Here is a 27412-nt window from a genome sequence, read left to right as displayed (position 1 = left end):
AGGGGGAACCAAGGAAATGGTGGATGAATTAAATGAGTATTTTGCATCAGTCTTGACTGTAGAAGACATTAGCAGTGTGTCTGATGTTGCAGGGTGTGAAGGAAGATAAGTGAATGCGGTTATTATTACAAAGGAGAAGGTGCTCAAAAAGCTGAAAGATCTAAGGGTACGTAAGTCATCTGGGCCTGATGACCTGCACTCTAGGGTTCTGAAGGAGGTAGTGGTAGAGATTGTGGAGACATTAGTAATAATCTTTCAAAAATCATTGGACTCTGGCATGGTGCCAGAGGACTGGAAAATTGCAAATGTCACTCCGCTCTTTAAGAAAGGAGGAAGGCAGCAAAAAGCAATTATAGACCAGTTAGCCTGACCTCAGTGGTTGGGAAGATGCTGGAGTCAATTGTTAAAGGATGAAGTTATGGAATACTTAGAGACACAGGGCAAAGTCAGTATGGTTTCTTTAAGGGAACAACTTGCCTGAAAAACCTGAAATTTGACTGAATTATCTTTATTTCTTACTTCCTTCACATACATAAGGAGTAAAAATTTTATGTTACGTCTCCATCTAAATCTTCCATGTGCAATCATGGTAATTTATAATAATTTATAACAAATAGAGCAGTCAATGTAATATAGAGTACACTCAAGTCAGTGTGAGTTAATCAGTCTGATGGCCTGGTGGAAGAAGCTGTCCCGGAGCCTGTTGATCCTGGCTTTTATGCTGCAGTACGGCTTCCCAGATGGTAGCAGCTGGAACAGTTTGTGTTTGGGATGGCTTGGGTCCCCAGTGATCCTACAGTCCCTTTTTACACACCTGTCCTTGTAAATGTCCTGAATCATGGGAAGTTCACAACTGCAGATGCACTAGGCTGTCCGCACCACTCTATCTTAAAAGACCCTATCATATCTGCCTCCCCCACCATCGCCAGCAGTCCATTCCATACACTCACCACTCTTCGTACAAAACTTACCCTTGACATCTCCTCTGTACTTACTTCCAAGCACCTTAAAACTGTGCCCTCTCATGCTAGCCATTTCAACCCTGGGAAAAAACCTCTGATTATCCACACGATCAATGCCTTTCATCATCTTGTACACCTCTATCAGATCACCTCTCATCCTCCGTCACTCCAAGGAGAAAAGGCCAAGTTCACTCAACCTATTCTCATCAGGCATGCTCCCCAATCCAGGCAATATCCTTGTAAATATCCTCTGCACCCTTTCAATAGCTTCCACATTCTTCCTGTAGTGAGGTGACCAGAACTGAGCACAGTACTCCAAGTGGGGTCTGACCAGGGTCCTATATAGCTGCAACATTACCTCTCAGGCTCCTAAACTCAATCTCATGGTTGACGAAGGCCAATGCACCGTATGCCTTCTTAACCACAGAGTCAACCTGCGCAGCAGCTTTGAGCGTCCTGTGGACTCGGACCCCAAGATCCCTCTGATCCACCACACTGCCAAGAGTCTTACCATTAGTACTAGATTCTGCCATCATATTTGACCTACCAAAATGAACCACCTCACACTTATCTGGGTTGAACTCCATCTGCCACTTCTCAGCCCAGTTTTGCATCCTGTCAATGTCCCGCTGGAACCTCTGACAGCCCTTCACACTATCCACAACACCCCCAACCTTTGTATCATCAGCAAATCTACGAACCCATCCCTCCACTCCTTTATCCAGGTCATTTATAAAAATCATGAAGAGCAGGGGTCCCAGAACAGATCCCTGAGGCACATCACTGGTCACTGACCTCCAAGCAGAATATGACTCGTCTACAACTGCTCTTTGCCTTCTGTGGGCAAGCCAGTTCTGGATCCAGAATGCAATGTCCCCTTGGATCCCATGCCTCCTTACTTTCTCAGTAAGCCTTGCATGTGGTACAATGTCAAATGCCTTGCTGAAATCCATATACACTACATCTACTGCTCTACCTTCATCAATGTATTTAGTCACATCCTCAAAAAATTCAATCTGGCTCATAAGGCATGACCTGCCTTTGACAAAGTCATGCTGACTATTCCTAATTATATTATGCCTCTCCAAATGTTCATAAATCCTGCCTCTTAGGATCTTCTCCATCAACTTACCAACCACTGAGGTAAGACTCACTGGTCTATAATTTCCTGGGCTATCGCTACTCCCTTTCTTGAATAAGGGAACAACATCTGCAACCCTCCCGTCCCCATTGATGATGCAAAGATCATTGCCAGAAGCTCAGCAATCTCCACCCTTGCTTCCCACAGTAGCCTCAGGTACGTCTTGTCCGGTCCCTGTGACTTATCCAACTTGATGCTTTCCAAAAGCTCCAGCACATCCTCTTTCTTAATGTCTACATGCTCAAGCTTTTCAGTCTGCTGTAAGTCATCCCTACAATCACCAAGATCCTTTTCCGCAGTGAATACTGAAACAAAGTACTCATCAAGTACTTAATGAGTAAGGTTGAGTCAGTGGTGAGGAAGGCAAATGCCATGTTAGCATTCATTTCAAGAGGTCTAGAATACAAGAGCAGGGATGTGATGCTGAAGCTTTATAAGGCACTGGTGAGGCCTCACTTTGAGTATTGTGAACAGTTTTGGGCTCCTCATCTGAGAAAAACTGTGCTGGCATTGGAGAGGATTCAGAGGAGATTCACAAGAATGATTCTGGAAATGAAAGGGTTATCATATGATGAATGTTTGATGCCTCTGGGTCAGTCCTCTCTGAAACTTAGAAGGATAAGGGAGGACCTCATTGAAACCTTTTGAATGTTGAAAGAGCAAGACAGAGCAGATGTGGAAAGGATGTTTCCCATGGTGGGGGATTCTAGGCCAAGAGGGCACTGCCTCAGGATAGAGGGCATCCTTTTAAAACAGAGATGCAGAGAAATTTCTTTAGCCAGAGGGTGGTGAATTTGTGGAATTTATTACCGCAGGTTACTGGAGAGGGCATGTTGTTGGGTGTATTTAAGGCAGAATTTGATAGCTTCTTAATGGTATCAAAGGCTATGGGGAGAAGCCCAAGGAAAAAATGATCCGCCATGATAGAATAGCGAACAGACTCGATGGGTTATATGCCCTAATTATGCTCCTATTCTTATGGTCTTTGCACCTCTAATGTTTGAACCTTCTCCCCACTTAGATGATTGTTCACACTATTGTTCCTTTTACCAAAATGTATTATCATATACTTCCAAACACTATTCCATCCGCCACTTTTTTGCCCATTCTTCCGATTTGTCTCAGTCCTGCTGCAATCACTTTGCTTCCTCAGCATTACCTACCCCTCCGCCTATCTTTGTATCATCTGTAAACTTTGCCACAAGGCCATCAATTCCAATATCTAGATCATTAACGAACAATGTGAAAAGTAGTGGTCCCAATTTGGGTCCCTGAGGAACACCACTAGTCACTGGCAGCCAACCAGAAAAAGTACCTTTTTATTCCCACTTGCTGCTTCCTGTTTGTCAGCCATTCCACTATCTTTCCTGTAACACCAGAGGATTTTATCTTGTTAATTAACCTCATGTGTGGCCCCGTATCAAATGCCTTCTGAAAATCCAAGTAAATGACATCCACTGCCTCTTCTTTGTCCACCTGCTTGTTACTTCTTTGAAAAATTCTAACAGATTTGTCAGGCAAGATCTCCCTTGACAGAAACGATGCTGACTTTGACTTATTTTATCATTAGTCTCCAAGTACCTTGAAACCTCATCCTTAATAGGCGAGAGGAAAAGATGGCAGCGCACCTGCGCATGCGCAGCTCTCCGGTGAAAAATGATATCGTATCTGTTAAATAGGGACCGTGGACAATTCTGATTTGATGGAGAATGGACGTGAAAGCACAGAGGAACATCTGGAGAAATTTCTGAAACGCTTGTTCGCTGCTGTCGTTACTACGTGGTCGGGAATCTTTCGGAGAGTAGGGCTCAAAATCCCCAGCCTTGCCTGCTTTTGGCGACCGAGAAGGAGGTCGAATCGTTCGGACAGAGATGGCGCTCAGTACTGGGTGTCGGAGAGCTGATCAGAGCTTGAAGTTTTCTGATGACTCAGAATCAGATTGTGGTCAGCATGACAGGGAGAGTTTTTCTTCCTTCTCCCATCTGCGTGAGATGTGGGACATTTGAGAGACTTTGAACTTTACTATACTCGTGGACTTCTTCATCAAGTTATGGTATTGTTGCACTGTTGTAACTGTATGTTATAATTATGTGGTTTTGTCAGTTTTTTTTAGTCTTGGTCTGTCCTGTGTTTTGTGATATCACACCGGAGGAATATTGTATCATTTCTTAATGCATGCATTACTAAATGACAATAAAAGAGGACTGTGTGTCTTCGTAATCTAATAATGGCCTCCAACACTTTCCAGTCACTGAGGTTATGCCAAATGGCCTATAATTTCTTTTCTTTTGCCTTCCTCCCTTCTTAAAGGGTCGAATAACGTTTGTGCTTATGACTGGAGTGGAGTGACATTCGCACATCTGTCGTACTCTGTGATCTACAGCTGCAGCTCAAACTATGAATGCCCATGGGAGGTGTGTTCTTGTTCTCAGAGTCCACGTGCAACCTGGAAGACGTGCATCTTCACGGTGTGGCCCTGTGGACCCTAAAAAGCCCGTACTTCACTGGTGTCATTGATTGAAATGTTGTGGGTGATTGAAATATCGAAACAGCAGGTGGTACGTGCTGCTGTCAAATGCCCCTGTACTCGAGCGATCTCGCTCTCTCGATAGTGAGTGAGAGTCTTTTGGTCCTCGGGTCAAGGAACTCGGCCAAGCAACAGGGCAGATCAGAACAGTAAGCTACTGGTCTCCCACCTTGTCATTGCAGGAGAAATGTATCTCTCTCCCTTGCTGATGAGAGAGAGCCTTTGAGATGTCGAAGTGTTGGGATGGACGGTCGTTCTGATGGACTCCAGACATCCAACCCTGCAAAAACTCACTTCAGGGAGGTAGCACCATCAATTTGTGGGAGACTTCGGGGAGAGGTGGGATGTCTGCAATAGAGTAGCTCCTTAGCAGCTAGCCAGCTAGTTTAAATAACATTAGCTATGCTAATGAACGAACAACACCTGTTAAACTCACCTCAACATGTCTTTTACAGTCTTAACCCACCATGGGCAATAGAGAAGTCACTGTTGCAAACAGTGCAGCGAGCAACACTGTCATTATTTTGACCCCTATTAGGCAGGGGTACACTTTAGTGTAGTCTGGGGTGACGTACGTTTTATATTTTTTTTGGAACACTCTGCCATGGCGCGCGCTCGCTCTCTCTCTCTCTCTCTCTCTCTCGTGGTCGCTCGTGCACTCTCAAGCGCGTTCGCTTGCTTGCTCTTGCTCTCTCTCTCACGCGCTCTCTCGCTTGCTCTCAAAAAAATTGATTTCCGTGATATTGTATATAATTTGCGGGCATCAGGGAGCCACTATTATTATGCGGGAGACTCCCGGAACTTCCGAGAGAGGTGGGATGTCCGGGACTCTGGATCATGGTTTCCAGGGGCTCTGCTGTTGCTTGCATGGTGGGTGGCGGGGGTCAATGCTTTTGTTGGAGCGAGTGGGGGGGAGGGAGAGGGAGAGGGTTGATGCTTTTGGGAGGACGGGCTTTGGGGCTCTAATGTTTTTTTTCTGTGTTTCGTGGATGTCTGTGAAGAGTAAGAATTTCAGGTCCTATATCATGTACATTCTTGGATATTAAATACTCTGAAGTCCAGAAGACAGGCACAATGGCTGGAGCCCCAAGCCTGTGAATCCACGAGTTCACCAGAGGCTGGCGTTCTGGAGTTACAGGACTGTGTATGTGGAGTTTGGGGTTGAGGGGGTAGAAAAGAAAGACAGGGTTTGATTTACTGCTATTATTTTGTCGATTTTTGTGTTCTGTGCTGTTCTGCTAAGCATTGTAGCATGCTATGTTGGCGGCAGAATGAGTGGAGACACTTGCGGGCTGCCCCCGGCATATCCTTCGGCATGTTAGTTGTTAATGCAAGTGACGCATTTCATGGTATGTTTTGATGTACATGTGATAAATAAATATAAATCTGAATCTGAAAGGTTCTTGATAAGTCAGGGTGTCAACAGTTATGGGAAGAAGGCAGGAGAATGGTTTTGAGAAGGAAAATAAATCAGCCATGATCAAATAATGGAGCAGAATTGATGGGCCAAATGGCCTATTTCTGATCCTATATCTTTGGTCTTATAGTCTTATCCAGAGCCAATAGATTAAATACCATACTGGGCCACCTAACTATATCAGGTCTATAAGACCATCGGAGGAGTAGAATTAGGCCATTCAGCCCATCAAACCAGCTCTACATTTCCATCATGGTTGATATTAAGACCATAAGACATTGGAGCAGAATGAGGCCATTTGGCCCATCGAGTCTGCTCTGCCATTTCATCATGGCTGATCCTTTTTCTCTTTCCTCAGCCCCACTCCCCGGTCTTCTCCCATAATCTTTGATACCCTTACTACCTGACTATTAATGACCTATCATAAACAGCAGCATGTATTTACAATGTTAACAGCGTTATAAAAAGTGGTTTAAAGTGTTTATAGTGCAGGGACTGGGTTAATAGATAGAGAGGGTTTTGAGGGGTGCTAACTGGAATAATTGAACAATTCTGCTCCACTATTCAATCATGACTGATTTATTATCCCTCTCAACCCCATTCTTCAGCCTCTGCCACACCCCCCGTAACCTTTGACACCCTGACTAATCAAGAACTGATCAACCACTGCTTTAAATATACTCAATGAGTTTCACAGGACTTAATCCATCCAATCAAAAAAATTGGTACAGTACATCAAAGAATCGGCCTTTTAAACATGAACAACAGAAGCAGTGACTTTTTTCATTCCTTTACCTTAACCAGCTTCACCAATCCTGTATTGTTGCTTTCATCAGTTGTTATTTTGAAAGTTCCATTTTCGTCACCGTCGACAATGTTGTATAGTATTAAAGAGCTGCCCGTGAAAGCCTCGTCATCATCTGTAGCCTGAATTACTGTTAGTGTGTTACCTACAGGAACGGTTTCGTTTAAGACGATTGGACCATACTAGGAAAACAAAACACAAAAAACATTAGATAAAAACAATGTGCATGGACGGTCAATAACAACTCACTTATTTATTTCGAGACACAACGCACATTAAGCTCTTCTGTCACTTCAAGCCGCACTACCAGCAACCCCTGATTTAACCGCAGCCTAATCACAGGGCACCTTACAATGAACAATCAACCTCCTAACTGGTACATCTTTGAACTGTGGGAGGAAATCGGAGCACCTGGAGGAAACTGTTGGCCAGAAAGAACTACAGCCTACAAATCAGCGAATTCGAATGAATCAAGGACAGTGGAAGTAGACAAACCAATTGTCTTTGCTCTTGACATGTACTTGAATGAGATGGAGGCAGCCATTTTGTGAGACTGTCCTTGCAACCCTTCCCCCCACCACCTTGCGGACACTGAGTCGATTCTTGCTCTGGGGTGATCTAATCAGAGCAATTGGATGTGGACATGACGAGATCCAGCAATGACCTGCTAATCCTGAGACCATTCTCAGATGAGTAACTATTTACCATGTGAACTGGCAGGCTTGCAGGAGAAGCAGTCTGTAATCTCATCTGACTGTGCCTGGGTCACATGATTTGATTGGTTTGAAGCAGTCAGGGGCTGGGAGCAGAGGCCAAAGAACAATGCTGGTTGTAGCCCTGGACCAAAGCCAAAAGGAAGGTGACCCTGGAAGCTCATGTGACCTTGAGCCAATGGAATGGAGATGCATTATTTGAACTGATGGGGAACACTATAAGGGTCAGGAGCTTCAAATGCAAAAGAGTGGTAACTGCAAGCACTGGATTCCTACCATTGTGGATGTGGAGGACCCCATGGTCAGGTGGGGGACAATGAGGAACACATGGCTACCATAGACTCCTTTTACTGATATAACTTCTTCTATTCTTTGCTTGTTCATGGAGGGTCAGAAAAACAGTAGGTGTGCAAGTAGGTGTTTGGTTGTGTGAATTCACGTGCTTTTCTGTTGAGACAATAAAGATACTTATCGGTAATTACAGATTCTCTCTCTGTCACTCTGGTCATTATTACTAAGGGGTAGATCCTCATAACAAAAGCCACGCATTCTATGGGGGAGGACGTACAGGGGATGCTGGGATTGAACTCTGAACTCCAATGCCCTGAGTTGTAGCAGCATCATGGTAGCCACTACACTACCATGGCACCCATAACTTTATGTTGAGTCTTCTATATTGAAGCATTTCCAAATCAACAAATCGGATGAGGTGATTGATCACGTATGGAACAAAACGTGCTTCAATAAAGATGTTTTGAATTCGGTCAGAGGAGAATATGGCCAGACATTTGAAGTATGGGGAATACAGTTCACAGTCAGAAGAGCAACACACACACACACACACACACACACACACACACACACTATGCTGGAGGAACTCAGCAGGTCAGGCAACATCTATGGAGGGGAATAAACAGTCGACATTTCAGGCTGAGACCCTTCATCAGGACTGGAAGCGGGGTGGAAGAAGCCAGAATAAAAAAGTAGGAGGAGGGGAAAGAGTACAAACTGGCAGGCGATAGGAGAGACCAGGTCAGGGGGAAGGTGGGTGGGTAGAGAATGAGAGATGGAGTAAGAAGCTGGGGGGTGATAGATGGAAAATGTAAAGGGCTGAAGAAGAAGGAATCTGATAGGAGAGCAGAGTGGATCATGGGAGAAAGGGAAAGAGGAGAGGAAATCCCACATTCTGCCACATAAATCTGCTGCATCCAGCACCTTTCATAATCCAGCAAATATTTCAGAGCTACACACATTAAATGTTGGTGGATCTCAGCTGGTCAGGCAGCACCTATGGAGAGGAAGAGACTCTTCAATCCTAATGAAGGGTCTTGGCCCAAAACGTCCCCTCTGTAGATGCTGCCTGACCTGCTGAGTTCCTCCCGCATTTGTGTGTGTTCTGGATTTCCAGCAGAATCTCCTGTGCCTAAATGGTTCAGACATTAAATATGACTCTATGACTCTGTGTTGGCTTAATATTTACCTGTGGCTGTTCAAAGATTGGAATCTTGTCATTGATATCAATAACAGAGATACTGACAAGGCATTCGGTGCTTAGTCCTAGAAAAAAATAAGATTTTGCAATTACAAAATAGTCTAAATTTGGATTAAAATAGATTCTCAATGTTAGATATGTGGGTTATGACCAAAGGGAAAAAATGGCTGGAGTCACTTAGCACTTTAGTGCTAGTGTATTTGTTAGGTGCATCAAAAATCAAACTTACAATAAACAAATCTTTCTCCCTCACCTTCCTGCCCCTCCCCCTTCCCCCTCCCTCTATCCCCTTCCCCCTCTACCGAGGACAATGAGCCCCATTTGATAGGCATCAGGACATCCCACCTTTAATTACCCACAAAGTTAACTAAAGGCTATGAACGAGATGAGAATATGATGCACCTCACAATGTAGTTACAATCATATTACAAAGTAAACAGAGACATCCACCTTAAAACAGTATACAAACAACATATACCCATTTACATGTCCCCATGACTAAAGAAATGGAATATTGTGCTGTATATGGCAGGAAAGGCACCATAAAGCCAAACCAAGCACGTCAGCTCGGTATAATGGGGGAAGTGTGTACACTCAGCACGACAGCAAGACTGTTTTCTCTGTGTGTGTGTGTGTGTGTGTGTGAGAAAGAGAGTGTGAGAGTGTGTAAGGAGTGCATTTACTGAGTGCTCCATGAAAAATACCCTTGAAAAATAAAAACACTCTACCAAGTTAACCTGATAGGGGTTTTACCAACTTTTGGGCTTTCAGAGACACTGGTTACAAACCAGATGAATATTCAAATATCGATTTGGAGACGCGATTCCATATCTTACCATGTCATCTAGGGAATTTAGCTTCAGGTTTGGTGATTAAATAAATGTTGTACAAGGAGCTGATGGCCTTGAAATCATCACTAAAGTCAATATGGTTCACTAGTTTCCTTCACAAAATCTGTGACCAGTTTGTCCTTCAAATGTTGTTGGCCCTAAATTGTCCTCAAAGTGGCCAAGCATGCACTTAAAACATAGAACTTACAGAAAAACATGGAACATGAACACTACAGCACAGAACAGGCCCTTTGGCCAACAGACGTGAGAGAATAGGACCAATCAAGTGTGACAGTGGAAAAGTGTGTATGGAACTGGAGGAGTTAGCAGAGGTACTTAATGAATACTTTGCTTCAGTATTCACTACGGAAAAGGATCTTGGCGATTGTAGTGATGACTTACAGCGGACTGAAAAGCTTGAGCAGGTAGATATTAAGAAAGAGGATGTGCTGGAGCTTTTGGAAAGCATCAAGTTGGATAAGTCACTGGGACTAGATGACATGTACTGTACCCCAGGCTACTGTGGGAGGCGAGGGAAGAGATTGCTGAGCCTCTGGTGATGATCTTTGCATCATCAATGGGGATGGGAGAGGTTCCGGAGGATTGGAGGGTTGCAGATGTTGTTCCCTTCTTCAAGAAAGGGAGTAGAGATAGCCCAGGAAATTATAGACCAGTGAGTCTTACTTCAGTTGTTGGTGAGTTGGTGGAGAAGACCCTGAGAGGCAGGATTTCTGAACATTTGGAGAGGCATAATATGATTAGGAATAGCCAACATGGCTTTGTCAAAGGCAGGTCAAAGTGCCTTACGAGCCTGATTGAATTTTTTGAGGATGTGACTAAACACATTGATGAAGGAAGAACAGTAGATGTAGTGTATATGGATTTCAGCAAGACATTTGATAAGGTTCCCCATGCAAGGCTTATTGAGAAAGTAAGGAGGCATGGAATCCAAGCGGACATTGCTTTGTGGATCCAGAACTGGCTTGCTCACAGAATGCAAAGAGTGGTTGTAGATGGGTCATATTCTGCATGGAGGTTGGTGACCAGTGGTGTGCCTCAGGGATCTGTTCCGGGACCCCTACTCATTGTGATTTTTATAAATGACCTGGATGAGGAAGCGGAGGGATGGGTTAATAAATTTGCTGATGACACAAATGTTGGGGGTGTTGTGGATAGTGTGGAGGGCTGTCAGAGGTTAGAGTGGGACATTGATCGGATGCAAAACTGGGCTGAGAAGTGGCAGATGGAGTTCAACCCAGATAAGTGTGAGGTGGTTCATTTTGGTAGGACAAATAAGATGGCAGAATATGGTATTAATGGTAAGACTCTTGGCAGTGTGGAGGATCAGAGGGATCTTGGGGTCCGAGTCCATAGGACACTCAAAGCTGCTGCACAGGTTGACTCTGTGGTTAAGAAGGCGTACGGTGCATTGGCCTTCATCAATCGTGGGATTGAGTTTAGGAGCCAAGAGGTGATGTTGCAGCTATATAGGACATTGGTCAGACCCCACTTGGAGTACTGTGCTCAGTTCTGCTTGCCTCACGATAGGAAGGATGTGGAATCTATAGAAAGGGTGCTGAGGAGATTTACAAGGATGTTGCCTGGATTGGAGAGAATGCCTTATGAGAATAAGTTGAGTGAACTTGATCTTTTCTCCTTGAAGTGATGGAGGATGAGAGGTGACCTGATAGAGGTGTATATGATGATGAGAGGCATTGATTGTGTGGATAGTCAGAGGCTTTTTCTCAGGGCTGAAATGGTTGCCACAAGAGGGCATAGTTTTAAGGTGCTTGGAAGTAGGTACAGAGGAGCTGTCAGGGTAAGTATTTTTTACGCAGAGTGGTGAGTGTGTGGAATTGGTTGACGGCGGGTGGTGGTGAAGGCAGAAACCATAGAACCATAGAAACTACAGCACAGAAACAGGCCTTTTGGCCCTTCTTGGCTGTGCCGAACCATTTTCTGCCTAGTCCCACTGACCTGCACACGGACCATATCCCTCCATACACCTCCCATCCATGTAATTGTCCAATTTATTCTTAAATATTAAAAAAGAACCCGCATTTACCACCTCGTCTGGCAGCTCATTCCATACTCCCACCACTCTCTGTGTGAAGAAGCCCCCCCTAATCTTCCCTTTAAACTTTTCCCCCCTCATCCTTAACCCATGTCCTCTGGTTTTTTTCTCCCCTTGCCTCAGTGGAAAAAGCCTGCTTGCATTCACTCTATCTATACCCATCATAATTTTATATACCTCTATCAAATCTCCCCTCATTCTTCTACGCTCCAGGGAATAAAGTCCTAACCTATTCAACCTTTCTCTGTAACTGAGTTTCTCAAGTCCCGGCAACATCCTTGTAAACCTTCTCTGCACTCTTTCAACTTTATTAATATCCTTCCTGTAATTTGGTGACCAAAACTGAACACAATACTCCAGATTCGGCCTCACCAATGCCTTATACAACCTCATCATAACATTCCAGCTCTTATACTCAATACTTCGATTAATAAAGGCCAATGTACCAAAAGCTCTCTTTACGACCCTATCTACCTGTGATGCTACTTTTAGGGAATTTTGTATCTGTATTCCCAGATCCCTCTGTTCCACTGCACTCCTCAGTGCCTTACCATTAACCCTGTATGTTCTACCTTGGTTTGTCCTTCCAACGTGCAATACCTCACACTTGTCAGTATTAAACTCCATCTGCCATTTTTCAGCCCATTTTTCCAACAATAGGGTTTTTTAAGAGATTTCTGGATAGGTATATGGAGCTTAGTAAAATAAAGGGCTATGGGTCACCCTCAGTAATATCTAAGTTAAGGACATGATCGGCACAGCTTTATGGGCTGAAGGGCCTGTATTGTGCTGCAGGTTTTCTGTTTCTATGTTTCTAACAATGTTGTGCTGACATTTAAACCTACTCTAAGATAAATGCAACACTCCCTCCAACATAAAACCACCAGTTTTCTATATTCCATGTGCCCAGATAAAAGTTACTTCAAATTCCCTAATGCATCCACCTCTACCACAACCCCAGTAGTGTGTTCCACGCACCCACCACTCTCTGTGTAAAAAACTTATCTCTGACACTCCCCCCTATACTTTCCTCCCATCACCTTAAAATTATGTCCCTTCGTATTAGTCATTTCCACCCTGGGAAAATGTTTCTCTCTGCCCACTGGATCTACGCTTCTTATCATTTTCTACACTTTTATCAAGTCACTCCTTATAGATAAAGGGGATGCAGTGGATGTTGTATATTTGGACTTTCAGAAGGCCTTTGACAATGTGCAATACATGAGGCTGCTTTCCAAGTTAAGAGCCCATGGCATTACAGGAGGGTTACTGGCACAGTTAGAGCATTTGGCTGATTGGTAGGAGACAGCGAGTAGGAATAAAAGTATTCTTTTCTGGTTGGCTGCTAATGACAAGTGTTGTTCTACAGGGTTCGGTGTTGGGGCCGCTTCTTTTATGCTATATATCTGATTTAGATGATGGATTAGATGGCTTTGTTGCCAAGTTTGCAGATGATATGAAAGTTTGAGTGGCTGGTAGTGTTGAGGAAACAGGAAGGTTGCAGAAGGACTTCAACAGATTAGGAGAATGGGCAAGAAAGTGGCAAGTGAAATATAATGTTTGAAAATGCATGGTCATACGTTTTGGTAATAGAAATAAATGTGTAAACTATTTTCTAAATCAGGGAAGAAAATCCAAAAATCTGAGATGCAAAGGGACTTGGGAGTCCTTGTGCAGAACACCCTAGGGTTAACTTAGTCATACAGTCATAGTCATACTTTATTGATTCCAAGAGAAATTGGTTTTCGTTACAGTTGCACCACAATTAATTAAATAGTAATAAAACCATAAATAATTAAATAGTAATATGTAAATTATGCCAGGAAATAAGTCCAGGACCAACCTATTGGCTCAGGAAGGAGTTGTAAAGTTCGATGGCCACAGGCAGGAATGACTTCCTATGACGCTCTATGCTGCATCTCGGTGGAATGAGTCTCTGGCTGAATGTACTCCTGTGCCCACCCAGTACATTATGTAGTGGATGGGAGACATTAACCAAGATGGCGTGCAACTTGGACAGCATCCTCTTTTCAGACACCACCGTCAGAGAGTCCAGTTCCATCCCCACAACATCACTGGCCTTACGAATGAGTTTGTTGATGGGGCAAGTGAATTTGGGTGAAGTTATCCCCTTTGGTTCAAGAGCCTGATTATTGAGGGGTAATAACTGTTCCTGAACTTGATGATGTGGGTCCTGAGGCTCCTGTAGCTTCTTCCTGATGGCAGCAGCAAGAAGAGGGCACTGTGTGGGTAGTGGGGAACCCTGATGCACAGTCTGGTATGGAAGCACCAATGCCCTATGATGAAAAATCCTACAAAAAATAGTGGATACAGCTCAGACTATCACGGTAAAGCTCTCCCCATCATTGAGCACATCTACATGAAGATAGGGTAAATGCAAACAGGCTTTTTCCCACTGAGGCTGGGTCCGACTAGAACTAGAGGTCATTGCTTAAGGGTTGAGGGTGAAATGTTTAAGAGGAAGATCTTCACTCAGAGGATGGTGAGAGTGTGGAACCAGCTGCCAGCGCAAGTAGTGGATGCAGGGCCGGTTTCAATATTTAAGAGAAATTTGGATAAGTACATGGATGGGCAGGTATGAAAAACTATGGTGCAGGTGCAGGTCAATGGCACTAGGCAGAATTATAGTTTGGCATTGACTAGATGAGTCAAAAGGCCTGTTTCTGTGTTGTAGTTTTCTATGATTCCACAACAGTTATTCCTGGTTGCTTGTGTATAAAGCAAGAAGTAATGATGCTAATTCCCAAACCACAGCCCGCTCCCAGCCAGTGATAGCTCCAAAGAAAACAGGCTAAAAGCGTCTGCCAAAACCGCAGGCAAAAATAAACTGAATGGCTGAGACTGTTGGAGCTGCAGACACTAAAGGAAACTAAAATCATGAAGGTGGCTCCCTTCTGGGATTCTTTAGACAAATCTGCCAGATAAAAATGTGGGAAAAAGTTATATTCCATGGTTGTGTAACATATATTCGTATTAAACACTAGGGATATAATAAGTACAAGAGATGCTGGAGATCCAGAGCATCACACACAAAATGCTGGAGGAATTCAGCAGGTCAGGCTGATAGAGATAGATAGGCATGGATAGAGAATTGGTTAACCAATAGAAGGCGGAAGATTGGGATAGGTGGGTGTTTCTCTGGTTGGCCATCTGGTGACTGGTGTGCCACAGGGGTCGGTGCTGGGCTCGCAACTGTTCACGATATACATTAACGATCTGGAAGAGGGGACCCTGTGTAGTGTATCTAAGTTTGCTGATGATACTAAATTGAGTAGAAAAGCAAATTGTGCAGAGGATACTGAGAGTCTGCAGAGAGACATAGATAGATTAGGTGAGTGGGCAAGGGTCTGGCAGATGGAGTACAATGTTGGTAAATGCGAGGTCATCCACTTTGGAAGGAAAAATAGAAGAGCGGATTATTATTTAAATAGTTAAAGATGCTGCTGTCCAGAGGGACTTGGAAGTACTTGTGCATGAATCACAAAAGGTTGGTTTGCAGGTGCAGCAGGCTATCAAGGCAAATGGGACGTTGGCCTTCATTGCTAGAGGGATTGAATTTAACAGCAGGGAGGTTATGCTGCAACAGTACAGGGTACTGGTGAGGTCACACCTGGAGTACTGCGTGCAGTTCTGGTCTCCTTACTTAAGGAAGGATATACTGGCTTTGGAGGTGATGCAGAGGAGGTTCACCAGGTTGAGTCCAGAGATGAAGGGTGTAAACAATGAGGAGAGATTGAGTCGCCTGGGACCATATTTGCTGGAATGCAGAAGGATGAGAGGAGATCTTGTAGAACCATATAAAATTAAGAAAGGGATAGAGGCAGGAAAGTTGTTTCCACTGGTAGGTGAGACTAGAACTAGGGGACATAGCCTTGAGATTTGGAGGAACTGCTTTTCCCAAACAGTGATGAATCTGTAGAATTCTCTGCCCAATGAAGCAGTGGAGGCTTCCTCAGTAAATATATTTAAGATAAGGTTGGATAGATTTTTGCATAGTAAGGGGATTAAGAGTTATGGGGAAAAGGCAGGTAGGTGGAGATGAATCCATGGCCAGATCAGCCATGATCTTACTGAATGGCGGAGCAGTCTCGACAGTCCAGATGGCCAACTCCTGCTCCTGTTTCTTATGTACCCTCCATCAGGACTGAAAAGAAAGGGGAAAGAGGGAGATGGAATACCGTGTAGGGAGGTGTGTGGTCATGCACTTCGGTAGAAGGAATAAAGGCACAGACTATTTTCAGAATAGGGAGAAAATTCAAACATCAGAGGTGGAAAGGGACTTGGGAGTCCTCGGGCAAGATTCTCTGAAGGTTGAATCGGTGGTAAGGAAGGCAAATGCAATGTTAGCATTCATTTTGAGTGAACTTGAATGTAAGAGCGAGGATGTGATGCCATGGCTTTATAAGGCACTGGTCAGACTACACTTGAGTATTGAGAGTAGTGTTGGGCCCCTAACCTAAGAAAAGACGTTCAAAAGAGGTTCTCAAGAATGATTCCAGGAATGAAAGGGTTAATGCACGAGGCGTGCTTGTTGGGTCTGGGCCTGTAACAACTGCAGTTTAGAAGAATGAGGGGGATCTCTTTGAAACCTATTGAATATTAAGAGGGTTAGGCAGAGTGGATGTAGTGATAGTGGAGGAGGCTAAGATCGGAGGGCACAGCCTCAGAATAGAGGGATGTATGTTTACAATTGTGATGAGAAGGAATTTCTCAGCCTGAGGGTGGTGCATATATGGAACTCTGTCACAAACAGCTGCAGAGGCTAACACATTGGGTATGTTTCAAGAGGAGCATGATAGGTTCTTGATTAGAAAGGGCATCAAAAGTTACAGGGAGAAGGCAGGAATCTGGGATAATAAATCAGCTATGATTAAAAGGCAGAGCAGACTCGATGGGCTGAAAGGCCTAATTCTGCTCCTATGTCCTACAGTCTTATGGTCTTAAACAATATTCCCTCCATTTTTCCTTACAGCTATGTGGACCAACCATTACTCTGAGCAGGAAACTTTTACATGGCCTGAAAACTGTGCAGCTCTTTAAATTTTTTTTAGTAATATGCTTTTTTGAAAGATTACTTCATAAAAAAAGTCAGAATATAGAATTTGTCACATCATTCAAACACAACCCACGACTCACAACACAAATAAGCAAACACGAGGAATTCTGCAGATGCTGGAATTTCAAGCAACACACATCAAAGTTGCTGGTGAATGCAGCAGGCCAGGCAGCATCTCTAGGAAGAGGTACAGTCAACGTTTCAGGCCGAGGGCCCTGACGAAGGGTCTCGGCCCGAAACGTCGACTGTACCTCTTCCTAGAGATGCTGCCTGGCCTGCTGCGTTCACCAGCAACTTTGACAAATAAGCAATGGCAGGCAGTCGAAACAACTGATAGGAACAATGGCAAAAGTAAAATGTTTTGACTAGATGCCATCAACGTTCTGTGAGCCAACGGATTATTAACAATGAGCTACCGGCTTCCATTCTGTGTTTATTGTTTCAAGTTGTAACACTGTTGTAACATGAAACACCGAGAATGTAAATACACTGATGCTCTAAAATGTTTCAAATTAAAGGTTGTGGTACATTTATAATTAAGTAAATTTATCGATTATATTTGTTAACACATAACTAATTACAAGGTATTTCACAATTATATTAACAGATTCTAAAATTATACTAGCAGAACTTCAAAATTATATTAACATTAAGTAGAAGAAAATTCCAGCTGCCACAAAGGCTATGTGCGTGGGAGCCTTTCAGTTACTGCGCAGCTCAGCGGGAACAGAGGTCTTAAGGGACACTTAGATAGGCATATGTAGTTGGAGGATTAATTTCCTTCCAGTTCAACAAAATAGGTCTTCTCGCCATTAAAGTAACAAAAGCTATCATTCGAGAGGCTGAAGAAGATAAAGATCTATGTTCTACCATTGGCAATCCAAAGATTGCCCCATTCCAATGGTTTTCTCAAACCATATTAAGTTTAAATTTAGAAAAAATTAGAAGCGATATTTTTGACCCTTCGGTTAAATTTGAAGATACCTGGAAACCTTTTATGCAACATTTTCATATGATGTAATCTGACCTTTTCGAATCTTTTTTCTAAAATTATATGATGAGAGGAGCGGAGTGAGCGACATTATGGGTCTTGTCTGATACAAGTTGTTGGTCTAGCCCTGTTTTGCCTTTTTTTGGGGGTTTTTGGGGGTGTTTTTTGTTTACATATTTTTTTTCTTTTTATTTCTTTGTTAATGTTTAATCTCATTATGAGTTTGGAAGTTTTTTATTTCTATGTCACTTAAAATTCATTTTATATATGCTGATGAACATTTTTCCAATCTCTTTGTACCAACTTTGTTATTGAGTTTATAATTTTTGAAAAATTAATTAAAAGATTTAAAAAGGAAAAAGATAGGCATATGGATGATAGAAAGATAAAGGGCTGTGTGGGAAGGAAGGGTCAGATTGATCTTAGATTAGGTTAAAAGGCGGCACAGCATTGTGAGCTGAAAGGCCTGTACTATCTGTAACATACTATGTTCTCTGTTCTATATTCATTGCTTTATCTCATTGGTCAATTATCCTTACGTCTACTCTTCCAGAAATCATTAATCCTGACGATTTTGGACTGGGGACCTCCAGAATGAGTTGAAAAATTATGCATGAATGGACGGAGAAATCCTATGGACAGCCACAAGACAAGAGAAAATCAGCAGGTGCTGGAAATCCAAGCAACACACACAAAATACTGGAGGAACTCAGCAGGCCAGGCAGCATCTGTGGAAAAAGGCACAGTCGACACTTCAGGCCGAGACCCTTCAGCAGGACCCTTCACTGCAGTGAGTAGGGAACCTAGGCACCCAGAAAAAACAATTTTTCTGCTAACCTGAGAGACAGAAGAGGTCATCTTCTTTGGAATAAAACAGAACTTTATTGTCATTGCTCAAGATAATGAGATTGCAGTGCTACAGTCCATGCAAAACAGATATTTACAATGCATGCAATAGGGTTTAATTTTTTAAAATTCCACATTTACATGCAAGAAGTGACATTGATAGTCCATAACACTCAAAGGTCATTGGCAAGCCAGGGTGTAGCATTTTTCAGCCCTCAGGAAGAAGCTGTTTTTCACACTTACTGTCTTGGATGTTTCTATATCTCTTACCAGATGGCAGGAGATTGAACAGACAGTGTCTGAGATGGGATGGGTTTTTAATGACGGTAAGAAAATACAATGAAGTACCTTATTTAAGTCAATGACCAACATAATCTGAGATTATACTGAGAGCCGACCGAAACTGTTGCCGTACTTTCAGCCCCAACTTAGCATGTCCACAACTCACCAACCCTAAACATTACGTCTTTGGAATATGGGGCGAATCCAGTGTACCCAGGGGAGACCAACATGGTCATGGGGAGAACGTACAAACTTCGTACAAACAGTGGGGAGTTGATCCCTAATGGTTGGAACTGTAGTGTTAAGTTAACTGCTATGCTACTGTGTCATTCTCTGTTCCTCCATAGGATTAGTGGGGTATACTGGTAGCTCTTCAGTTGCAGGCCTTTTTGCTTGAATTTTACTCTATGTTTTAATCTGGGACTATGAAAGCACAGCCAAAATATAGCCTTGTACGCAGCATCATTCCCACAATCCTGATTAATAAGTTACAGAACCTGGCCACTGAACCTCCCTCTGCAATTGGATCCTCAGCCTCCTAACCAGAAGACCAACATCTGTGCGGATTGGTGATAATGTATCCTCCTCGCTGGCGATCAACACTGGCGCACCTCGAGTGTGTGCTTAGCCCACTGCTCTACTCTCTGTATACACATGACTGTGTGGCTAGACATAGCTCAAATACCATCTATAAATTTGCTGACGATACGACCATTGTTGGTAAAATCTCAGATGGTGACGAGGGGGTGTACAGGAGTGAGATATGCCAACTGGTGGAATGGTGTCACAGCAACAACCTGGCACTCAATGTGAGTAAGGCAAAAGAGCTGATTGTGGACTTCAGGAAGGGCGAGACGAAGGAACACATACCAATCCTCAGAGGGATCAGAAGTGGAGATAGTGAGCAGTTTCAAGTTCCTGGGTGTCAAGACCTCCGAGGATCTAACCTGGTCCTAACATATCAATGCAGTTATAAAGAAGGCAAGGCAGCAGCTATACTTCATTCGGAGTTTGAAGAGATATGGTATGTCAAAAAATACGCACAAAAACTTCTATAGTTGTACCGTGGAGAGCATTCTGACAGGCTGCATCACTGTCTGGTATGGAGGGGCTACTGCACAGGACCGAAAGAAGCTGCAGAGGGTTGTAAATCTAGTCAGCTCCATCTTGGGTACTAGCCTGCAAAGTACCCAGGACATCTTCAGGGAGCGGTGTCTCAGAAAGGCAGCACCCATTAAGGACCTCCAGCACCCAGGGCATGCCCTTTTCACACTGTTACCATCAGGTAGGAGATACAGAAGCTTGAAGGCACACACTCAGTGATTCAGGAATAGCTTCTTCCCCTCTGCCATCTGACATTGAACCCGTGAACACTACCTCACTTTTAATATATAATATTTCTGCTTTTGCACAATTTTTGATCTATTCAATATACATATACTGTAATTGATTTATTTTTTTTCTTCTTCTTCTAAATTATGTATTGCATTGAACTGTTGCTGCTAAGTTAACAAATTCCACGACACATGCCGGTGATAGTAAACCTGATTCTGATGAGTAATTTAACAGCAACTCAAATAACCACACGTTACAACAGTGGCGTGCAGAAGAGCATCTCTGAGCGCACAACATGTTAAACCTCGAAACGGATGGGCAACAGCAGCGAAATACCACAAATGTACATTCAGTGGCCACTTTATTAGGTACAGGAGGTACCTGTAAACTTGCTACTGAGTGCATGTGCTGAAATGTGTTGTTTTGTGGCTACAGTACTTAAAGTTTACTAAGTCCGAGGTTAGTTTGTCTGCTTGAAGCATTAACTGTCTTTCTTGTCGCTTCTCGGAGAGTAAAGAGCAACAAACGATCTGCTGGGGGATCTCAACGGGTCAAGCGGTGACTGTGGGGGGAATAAAAATGGTTTCCCCATCATCTGGTATGGAGGGGCCAATGAACAGGATTGGTAAAATGCTGCAGAACGTACATAGATACACTCAGCGGCCACTGTTTTATCCAACTCCTGTACAGCACAGGATATATATGAGATATATGTGAGCTTCATACGTACCTCCCTCGTTTCCCAATTGGTCTGTAACTTTGATTCGTAGAACGTATTCTGGTGCAGTCTTCTTTTCAAGATGACCTTTGAAGCGTTGGATAGTGCCTTCAAAGTCATCAATTTGGAACATGTTATCTTCTGGAATCTTTGGCTCTTGACCAATGATTTCATACTTCAACAAAGTGTTTTTTGTTCCTTCTTCATCCATGTCCTTTGCAATTAATTGTCCAATATTGCTTCCTGAATTGAGAAAATTGTTAAAGTTTGTTCACTGTCATTTCCTGTACACAAGTGCAAATGAGAATGAAATAATTGTTACTCCAGGTCCGATGCAGTCCAAAAAAAACACAATAAAGTAAAGATAAAGAACACAATAATTGAAGAACATGAAAAATATAAATACATAAGATAGCTTTTATCTTATGTTACAATAGTCATGGGGGATTTCAATGTGCAGGTAGATTGGGAAAATCGGGTTAGTGTTGGATTCCAAGAGGGGGATTTTCTCAAGTGCCTATGAGAATGCCAGCCACTGCTGCTCTGCTGTCATACCTGCCAGTAGCCCATGGTTGAGCCCTTTAGGGGATCAGCTATTCTGGGTTGGATTTTGGGCAATGAACCAGAATTGATTACAGAACTTAAGGTAAAAGAGCCCTGAGGGGCAAGTAATCATAATATGATCAAATCCACCCTGAATTTTGAGAAGGAGAAGCTAAGGTGAGAGGCATCAATATTACAGTGTTGGAATACAATGTTGGAAAGTGCATGGTCATGTACTTTGGTAGTAAAAATAAATTTGCAGACTATTTTCTAAATGGGGAGAAAATCCAAAAATTTGAGATGCAAAGGGACTTGGGAGTCCTTGTGCAGAACAACCTAAAGGTTAAATGCAGGTAGAGTTGGTGGTGAGGAAGGCAAATGAAATGTAGGCATTCATTTCAAGAAGTCTAGAATACAAGAGCAGGGATGTGATGCTGAGGCTTCATTAGGCACTGGCGAGGTCTTACCTTGAGTACCGTGAACAGTTTTGGGCCCCACATCTGAGAAAAGATGTGCTGGTATTGGAGAAGGTTCAGAGGAGGTTCACAACAATGATTTGGGGAATGAAAGGGTTATCATATGAGGAACGTTTGATAGTTCTGGGTCTGTACTCACTGGAATTTAGAAAGCTGAGGGGGAATCTCATTGAAACCTTTTGCATGTTGAAAGGCCTAGACGGTAGATGTGGAAAGGATGTTTCCCATGGTGGGGGAGTCTAGGACAAGAGGGCACAGCCTCAGGATAGAGGGGCACCCATTTAAATTAGATGCAGAGAAATTTCTTTAGCCAGAGAGTGGTGAATTTGTAGAATTGATTACCACAGGCAACTGTGGAGGCCAGGTCATTGGGTGTATTTAAGGCAGAGATTGATAAATTCTTGATTTGATATGGCATCAAAGGTTATGGGGAGTAGCCCAGGGAGTGGGACTGAGGAGGAAAAAAAATAGGATCAGCCATGATTAAATGGTGGAGCAGACTTGATGGGCCAAATGGCCTAATTCTACTCCTATGTTTTATGGTCTTATCAAGGTTGAGGTCTCAGGGTACTTGGAAGCACATGATAAAATAGGCCATAATCAGCATGGTTTCCTCAAGAGAAAATCTTCCCTGACAAATCTGTTGGTATTCTTTGAACAAGTAACAAGCAGGACAGACAAAGTAGAATCAGTTGATATGTATTTGAATTTTGAGAAGGCCTTTGACAAGGTGCAACATACTATATGTGGCTGCTTAACAAGCTATGTGTCCATGGTATTACAGGGAAGATTCTAGAAAGGTTAAAACAGAGGCTGACTGGCAGGAAGCAAAGAGTGGGAATAAAGGGAGCCTTTCCTGGCTGGCTGCTGATGACTGTGGTGCTTCACAGGGGTCTGTGTTGGGACAGATTATTTTTACGTTATATGTCAATGATTTGAATGATGGAATTGATGGCTTTGTTCCAAAGTTTGTAGATGATATGAAGGTAGGTGGAGGGGCAGGTAATTTTGAGGAAGTAGAGGCGTTACAGAAGGAAAATTTGGAGATGTGGCAAAGAAATGGAATACAGTGTTGGGAAATGTATGCTCATGCACTTTGGTAGAAGAAATGAAGGGTTGACTCTTTTCTAAATGTAGAAAAAATATTAAAAAACGGAGGTGCAAGTGGACGTGGGAGTGCTTGTGCAGAATTTTCTGAAGGTTAATTTGCAGTTTGAGTCTAAGGAGAGGAAGGCAAATGTGATGTTAGCATTCATTTCAAAAGGACTAGAATATAAAAGCCAGGATGTAATGTTGAGACTTTATAAGGCACTGGAGAGGCCTCACTGAGAATATTGTGAGCAGTTTTGGTCCCCTTATCTTAGAAGGGATATGCTGAAATTGGAGAGGGTTCAAAGGAAGTTCACAAAAATGCTTCCTGGTTTGAACAGCTTGTCATATGAAGAACGTTTGATGGTTCTGGGCCTGTATTCACTGGAATTCGGAAGAATGAGGGATGACTTAATTGAAACCTATCAAATAGTGAAAGGCCTTGATAGAGTGGACGTGGAGAGGATGTTTCCTGTGCTCTTAGATTCTAAGTCTAGAAGACGCAGCCTCAGAATAGAGGGGCTTTCTTTTAGATCGATGATGAGGAGGAATTTCTTTAACCAGAGAGTGGTGAATCTATGGAATTCACTGCCACAAGCTTTGGACGCCAAGTCTTTATGTATATTTAAGGCAGAGGTTGATAGATCCTTGATTTGTCAGGGCATGAAGGGATATGGGGAGAAGGCTGGAGATTAGAGCTGAGAGGGAAAATGGATCAGCCATGATGAAATGGCGGAGCAGGCTGAATGGACCAGGTGGCCTAATTCTGCTCCTGTATCTTATGGTTCTATGGTGTTGCATAGATCGATTGATTAAATGTCCATAATGTGACGGTCAGCACAGGAGTGTCTGTAGATAAGGTGACTATGACAGGAAATAATAAGTAGTAGTCTTTCTCTTCCAAGAATTGTGTCTGACCTACTGGGATTTTACAGTATTTTCTTTATTTCAGATTTCCACCTTCTGCGTCCCATTCCTCTAAACAAAGCGTAGGATGTTACCACCTCCAATAGGACCACAACCTTGTCATGGTTTGGAGGTCTGCACACCTCAAAGACCCAGAGAATTATGCTGGCTGGAGTCAGGGCCTTATACTTTGGCTCTTGGTAGGGTCACCATAAGACCATAAGATACAGGATCTGAATTAGTTCATTTGGCCCACCAAGGCTGCTTCGCCATTTGATCATGGCTGATCCAATATCCCTCTCAGTCCCAATATCCTGTCTTCTCCCTGTATCCCTTCATGCTCTGACCAATCAAGAATCTATCATATCTGCCTTAAATATACATACAGACTTAGTCTGGCCTTTACCCTTTCACCTGTTTGGATGAGGGGGTCATTGGCACAGGCAGCCGTGGAGACCAAGACTGGTCCAGCAGTCCTCCAGGTCTGGGGGTTCAGCTCAGTGTTAACTGACTGATAAAACAAAACTGTTATGGAAACAGCAATGTGGAATCCTTCTACATCTGAGAGCGACAGTATTCCTGAGTCTCCACCCGGGACTTGCATGGCTGACAGTAGTGGAAATTGAAAGGAAGCTACTGGCATAGTGGAGGAAACCCCTGAACATCTCCCAGATGGAGGACCTTCATTGCTGCCCTAACAACTAGCAGCACAATGGGAAATAAGTACAATATTACCAACAAGTATTCTTTGATGAAATTATGCTCACCCATCTTTTCATTTTCTTGCACCTCGAGGAACGTCACTGGGCTTTTACAGACAGGGCTGTTGTCATTAATATCCTTCACGATGACCTCAATTTCCAGCGGGTCTTCCAGATTCTCCATTTTGTCATCCAGAGCGTAAACCAACAGCAGATACTAAGCACAGATCAAAGAGTTAATGTACTAAATCATGAGCAATATTACCTAGTAGACAGCAAAGCACAAACAGGTTCATCTAGAGAATATGTAGAAAAGAAAAAGAGATAAAGATTAGCTTTATTTGTCAAATAATAATCAATACATTGAAACATCGAAACAGTGAAATGCATCATACGAAATGCTGGAGGAACTCTGCTGAGTTTTGTGTGTGTTGCTTGGATTTTCTCTTGTTTATCTATTGAGGATATTATATAATCATCATAGTATTGAAGATACGCTGGGGGCAGCCCACAAGCATCACCATGACCAGTCAGTAAGACCAAGGAACTGATTGTGGACTTCAGAAAGAGGAAGTTGAGGGAACACACACCAGTCCTCATTGAAGGAGTCAGCAGTGGAAATGGTTCCAGACCTGATGAAGGCTCTCAGCCCAGAATGTCGACTGCACTCTTTTTCATCGATGCTGCCTGGCCTGTTGAGTTCCTCCAGCATTTTGTGTGTGTTGAGTGGAAATGGAGAACTGTTTCAAGTTCCTGGGTGTCAACATCTCTGAAGATCTATTCTGGGCCCAACACATTAATGCAGTTACAAAGAAGACACAACAATGGTTATATTTCATTCGGAATTTGAGGAGGTTTGTTGTTGCCAAGGACTCCAGTAAATTTCTACAGATGGAGGGGCCACTGCACAGAATTGGAAGAAGCCGCAGAAAATTGTAAACTCTTCCAGCTCCATTGTGGTCACTCACCTCCCCAGCATCGAGGGCATCTTCAAACAGCAGTACCTCAAAAAGGCAACATCTATGATTCAGGACCCCCATCACCCAGGACATGCCTTCTTCTCATTGTTACCATCAGGGAGGAAGTACAGGAGCCTGATGACACACACTCAGTGATTCAGGAACAGCTTCTTCCCATCTGCTATCAGATTACTGAATGGACAACGAACCTATGAACACTATCTCAATACATTTTTTCCCTCTCTTTTTGCACTATAGAAACATAGAAAATAGGTGCAGGAGTAGGCCATTCGGCCCTTCGAGCCTGCACCGCCATTCAGTACAATCTTGGATGATCATCCAACTCAGAACCCTGTACCAGCCTTCCCTCCATACCCCCTGATCCCTTTAGTCCAGCGGTCCCCAACCACTGGGCCGCAGAGCATGCGCTACCGGGCCGCGAGGAAGCGATATGATTTGGCGATATGAGTCAGCTGCACCTTTCCTCATTTCTTGTCACGCCCACTGATCAGCCATTACGCATGCGAGGTCATGACCCGCACGTCATCCATGTCAACGCGGGAAGGCGATCAACTCCTTGAGCTTGCAAATGACGACGGGGTGAAAAGTATGTTTGACATAACATCTCTGCTGGCATTTTGGATCAAAGTCAAGGCTAAATATCCTGAGATAGCCACAAAAGCACTGAAAACGTTGCTTTCATTCCCAACATTTTTCTGCAAAGCGGAGTTTTCTGTAATGAATGCAACGAAAATTAAATTGTGGAATAGACTGGACATCAGGAAGCCCCTTCGAGTATCGCTGTCTCCCGTCACCCCTCGATGGGACCGTGTTGTTGCAGGGAAACAAGCCCAGGGCTCCCACTGATTCAGCGATATTGGTGTGTTGCAATGATTTTATATGATCATACAGGGAAAATATGTGCTGCGCATTTAATATCCAAACGTTGCTTAAAATATTATGATGCTATTGACTTACTTATATAACCGTATAACAATTACAGCACGGAAACGGGCCATCTCGGCCCTTCTAGTCCATGCCAAACGCTACTATCACCTAGTCCCACCGACCTGCGCTCAGCCCATAACTCTCCATTCCTTTCCTGTCCATATACCTATCCAATTTTTCATTAAATGATAATATCGAACCTGCTTCTGCCACTTCTACTGGAAGTTCGTTCAATACTTACTTCAGGCTCCCCTGATAATTGACTTAATTATATTCATACGAGGAAAATATGCGCTGTGTGTTTAATATTAAATTCATTAGATAAACCCTTTTAGAAACAAAATTGAGTGTATTACCCACTTATCACCTATATTCTGGTAGTGATTAACACCCACCCCCACGAACAGAATCGCCAAAAAGGATTTGCAGGGGGCAATAAATATCAGCAGGTCACGATGCGCATGCGCATTGGTGCCCGCGCAAGGCTTCATGGTTATTGTAGTCTTTTGGGTAAACAACGCATTTGACCGCTACTCTTGTTCATTGGCAACCCCCACCCTCCCGGGTCGGCCGGTCCGCA

General features: G+C 43.3%; 1 protein-coding gene across 1 annotated transcript in view; it reads right to left on the bottom strand.

The window, feature by feature from the left end:
- Positions 1-27412, bottom strand: part of cdh17 (cadherin 17, LI cadherin (liver-intestine)) — a 180142-nt gene that overhangs the window by 73786 nt on the left and 78944 nt on the right. Inside the window, exons 9-12 of the mRNA XM_072251931.1 lie at positions 24992-25142; positions 21223-21453; positions 9046-9122; positions 6843-7034 (exon numbers count right to left, since the gene is read on the bottom strand). Coding sequence (XP_072108032.1) covers positions 6843-7034; positions 9046-9122; positions 21223-21453; positions 24992-25142 — 651 coding nt within the window. The remainder of the gene's footprint in view (positions 1-6842; positions 7035-9045; positions 9123-21222; positions 21454-24991; positions 25143-27412) is intronic.

This window comes from Mobula birostris, chromosome 1, assembly GCF_030028105.1.
Source record: "Mobula birostris isolate sMobBir1 chromosome 1, sMobBir1.hap1, whole genome shotgun sequence".
Lineage (NCBI taxonomy): Eukaryota > Metazoa > Chordata > Chondrichthyes > Myliobatiformes > Myliobatidae > Mobula > Mobula birostris.
Note: the sequence above shows the minus strand (reverse complement) of the source record. Positions and strands in the feature narration are given on the sequence as shown.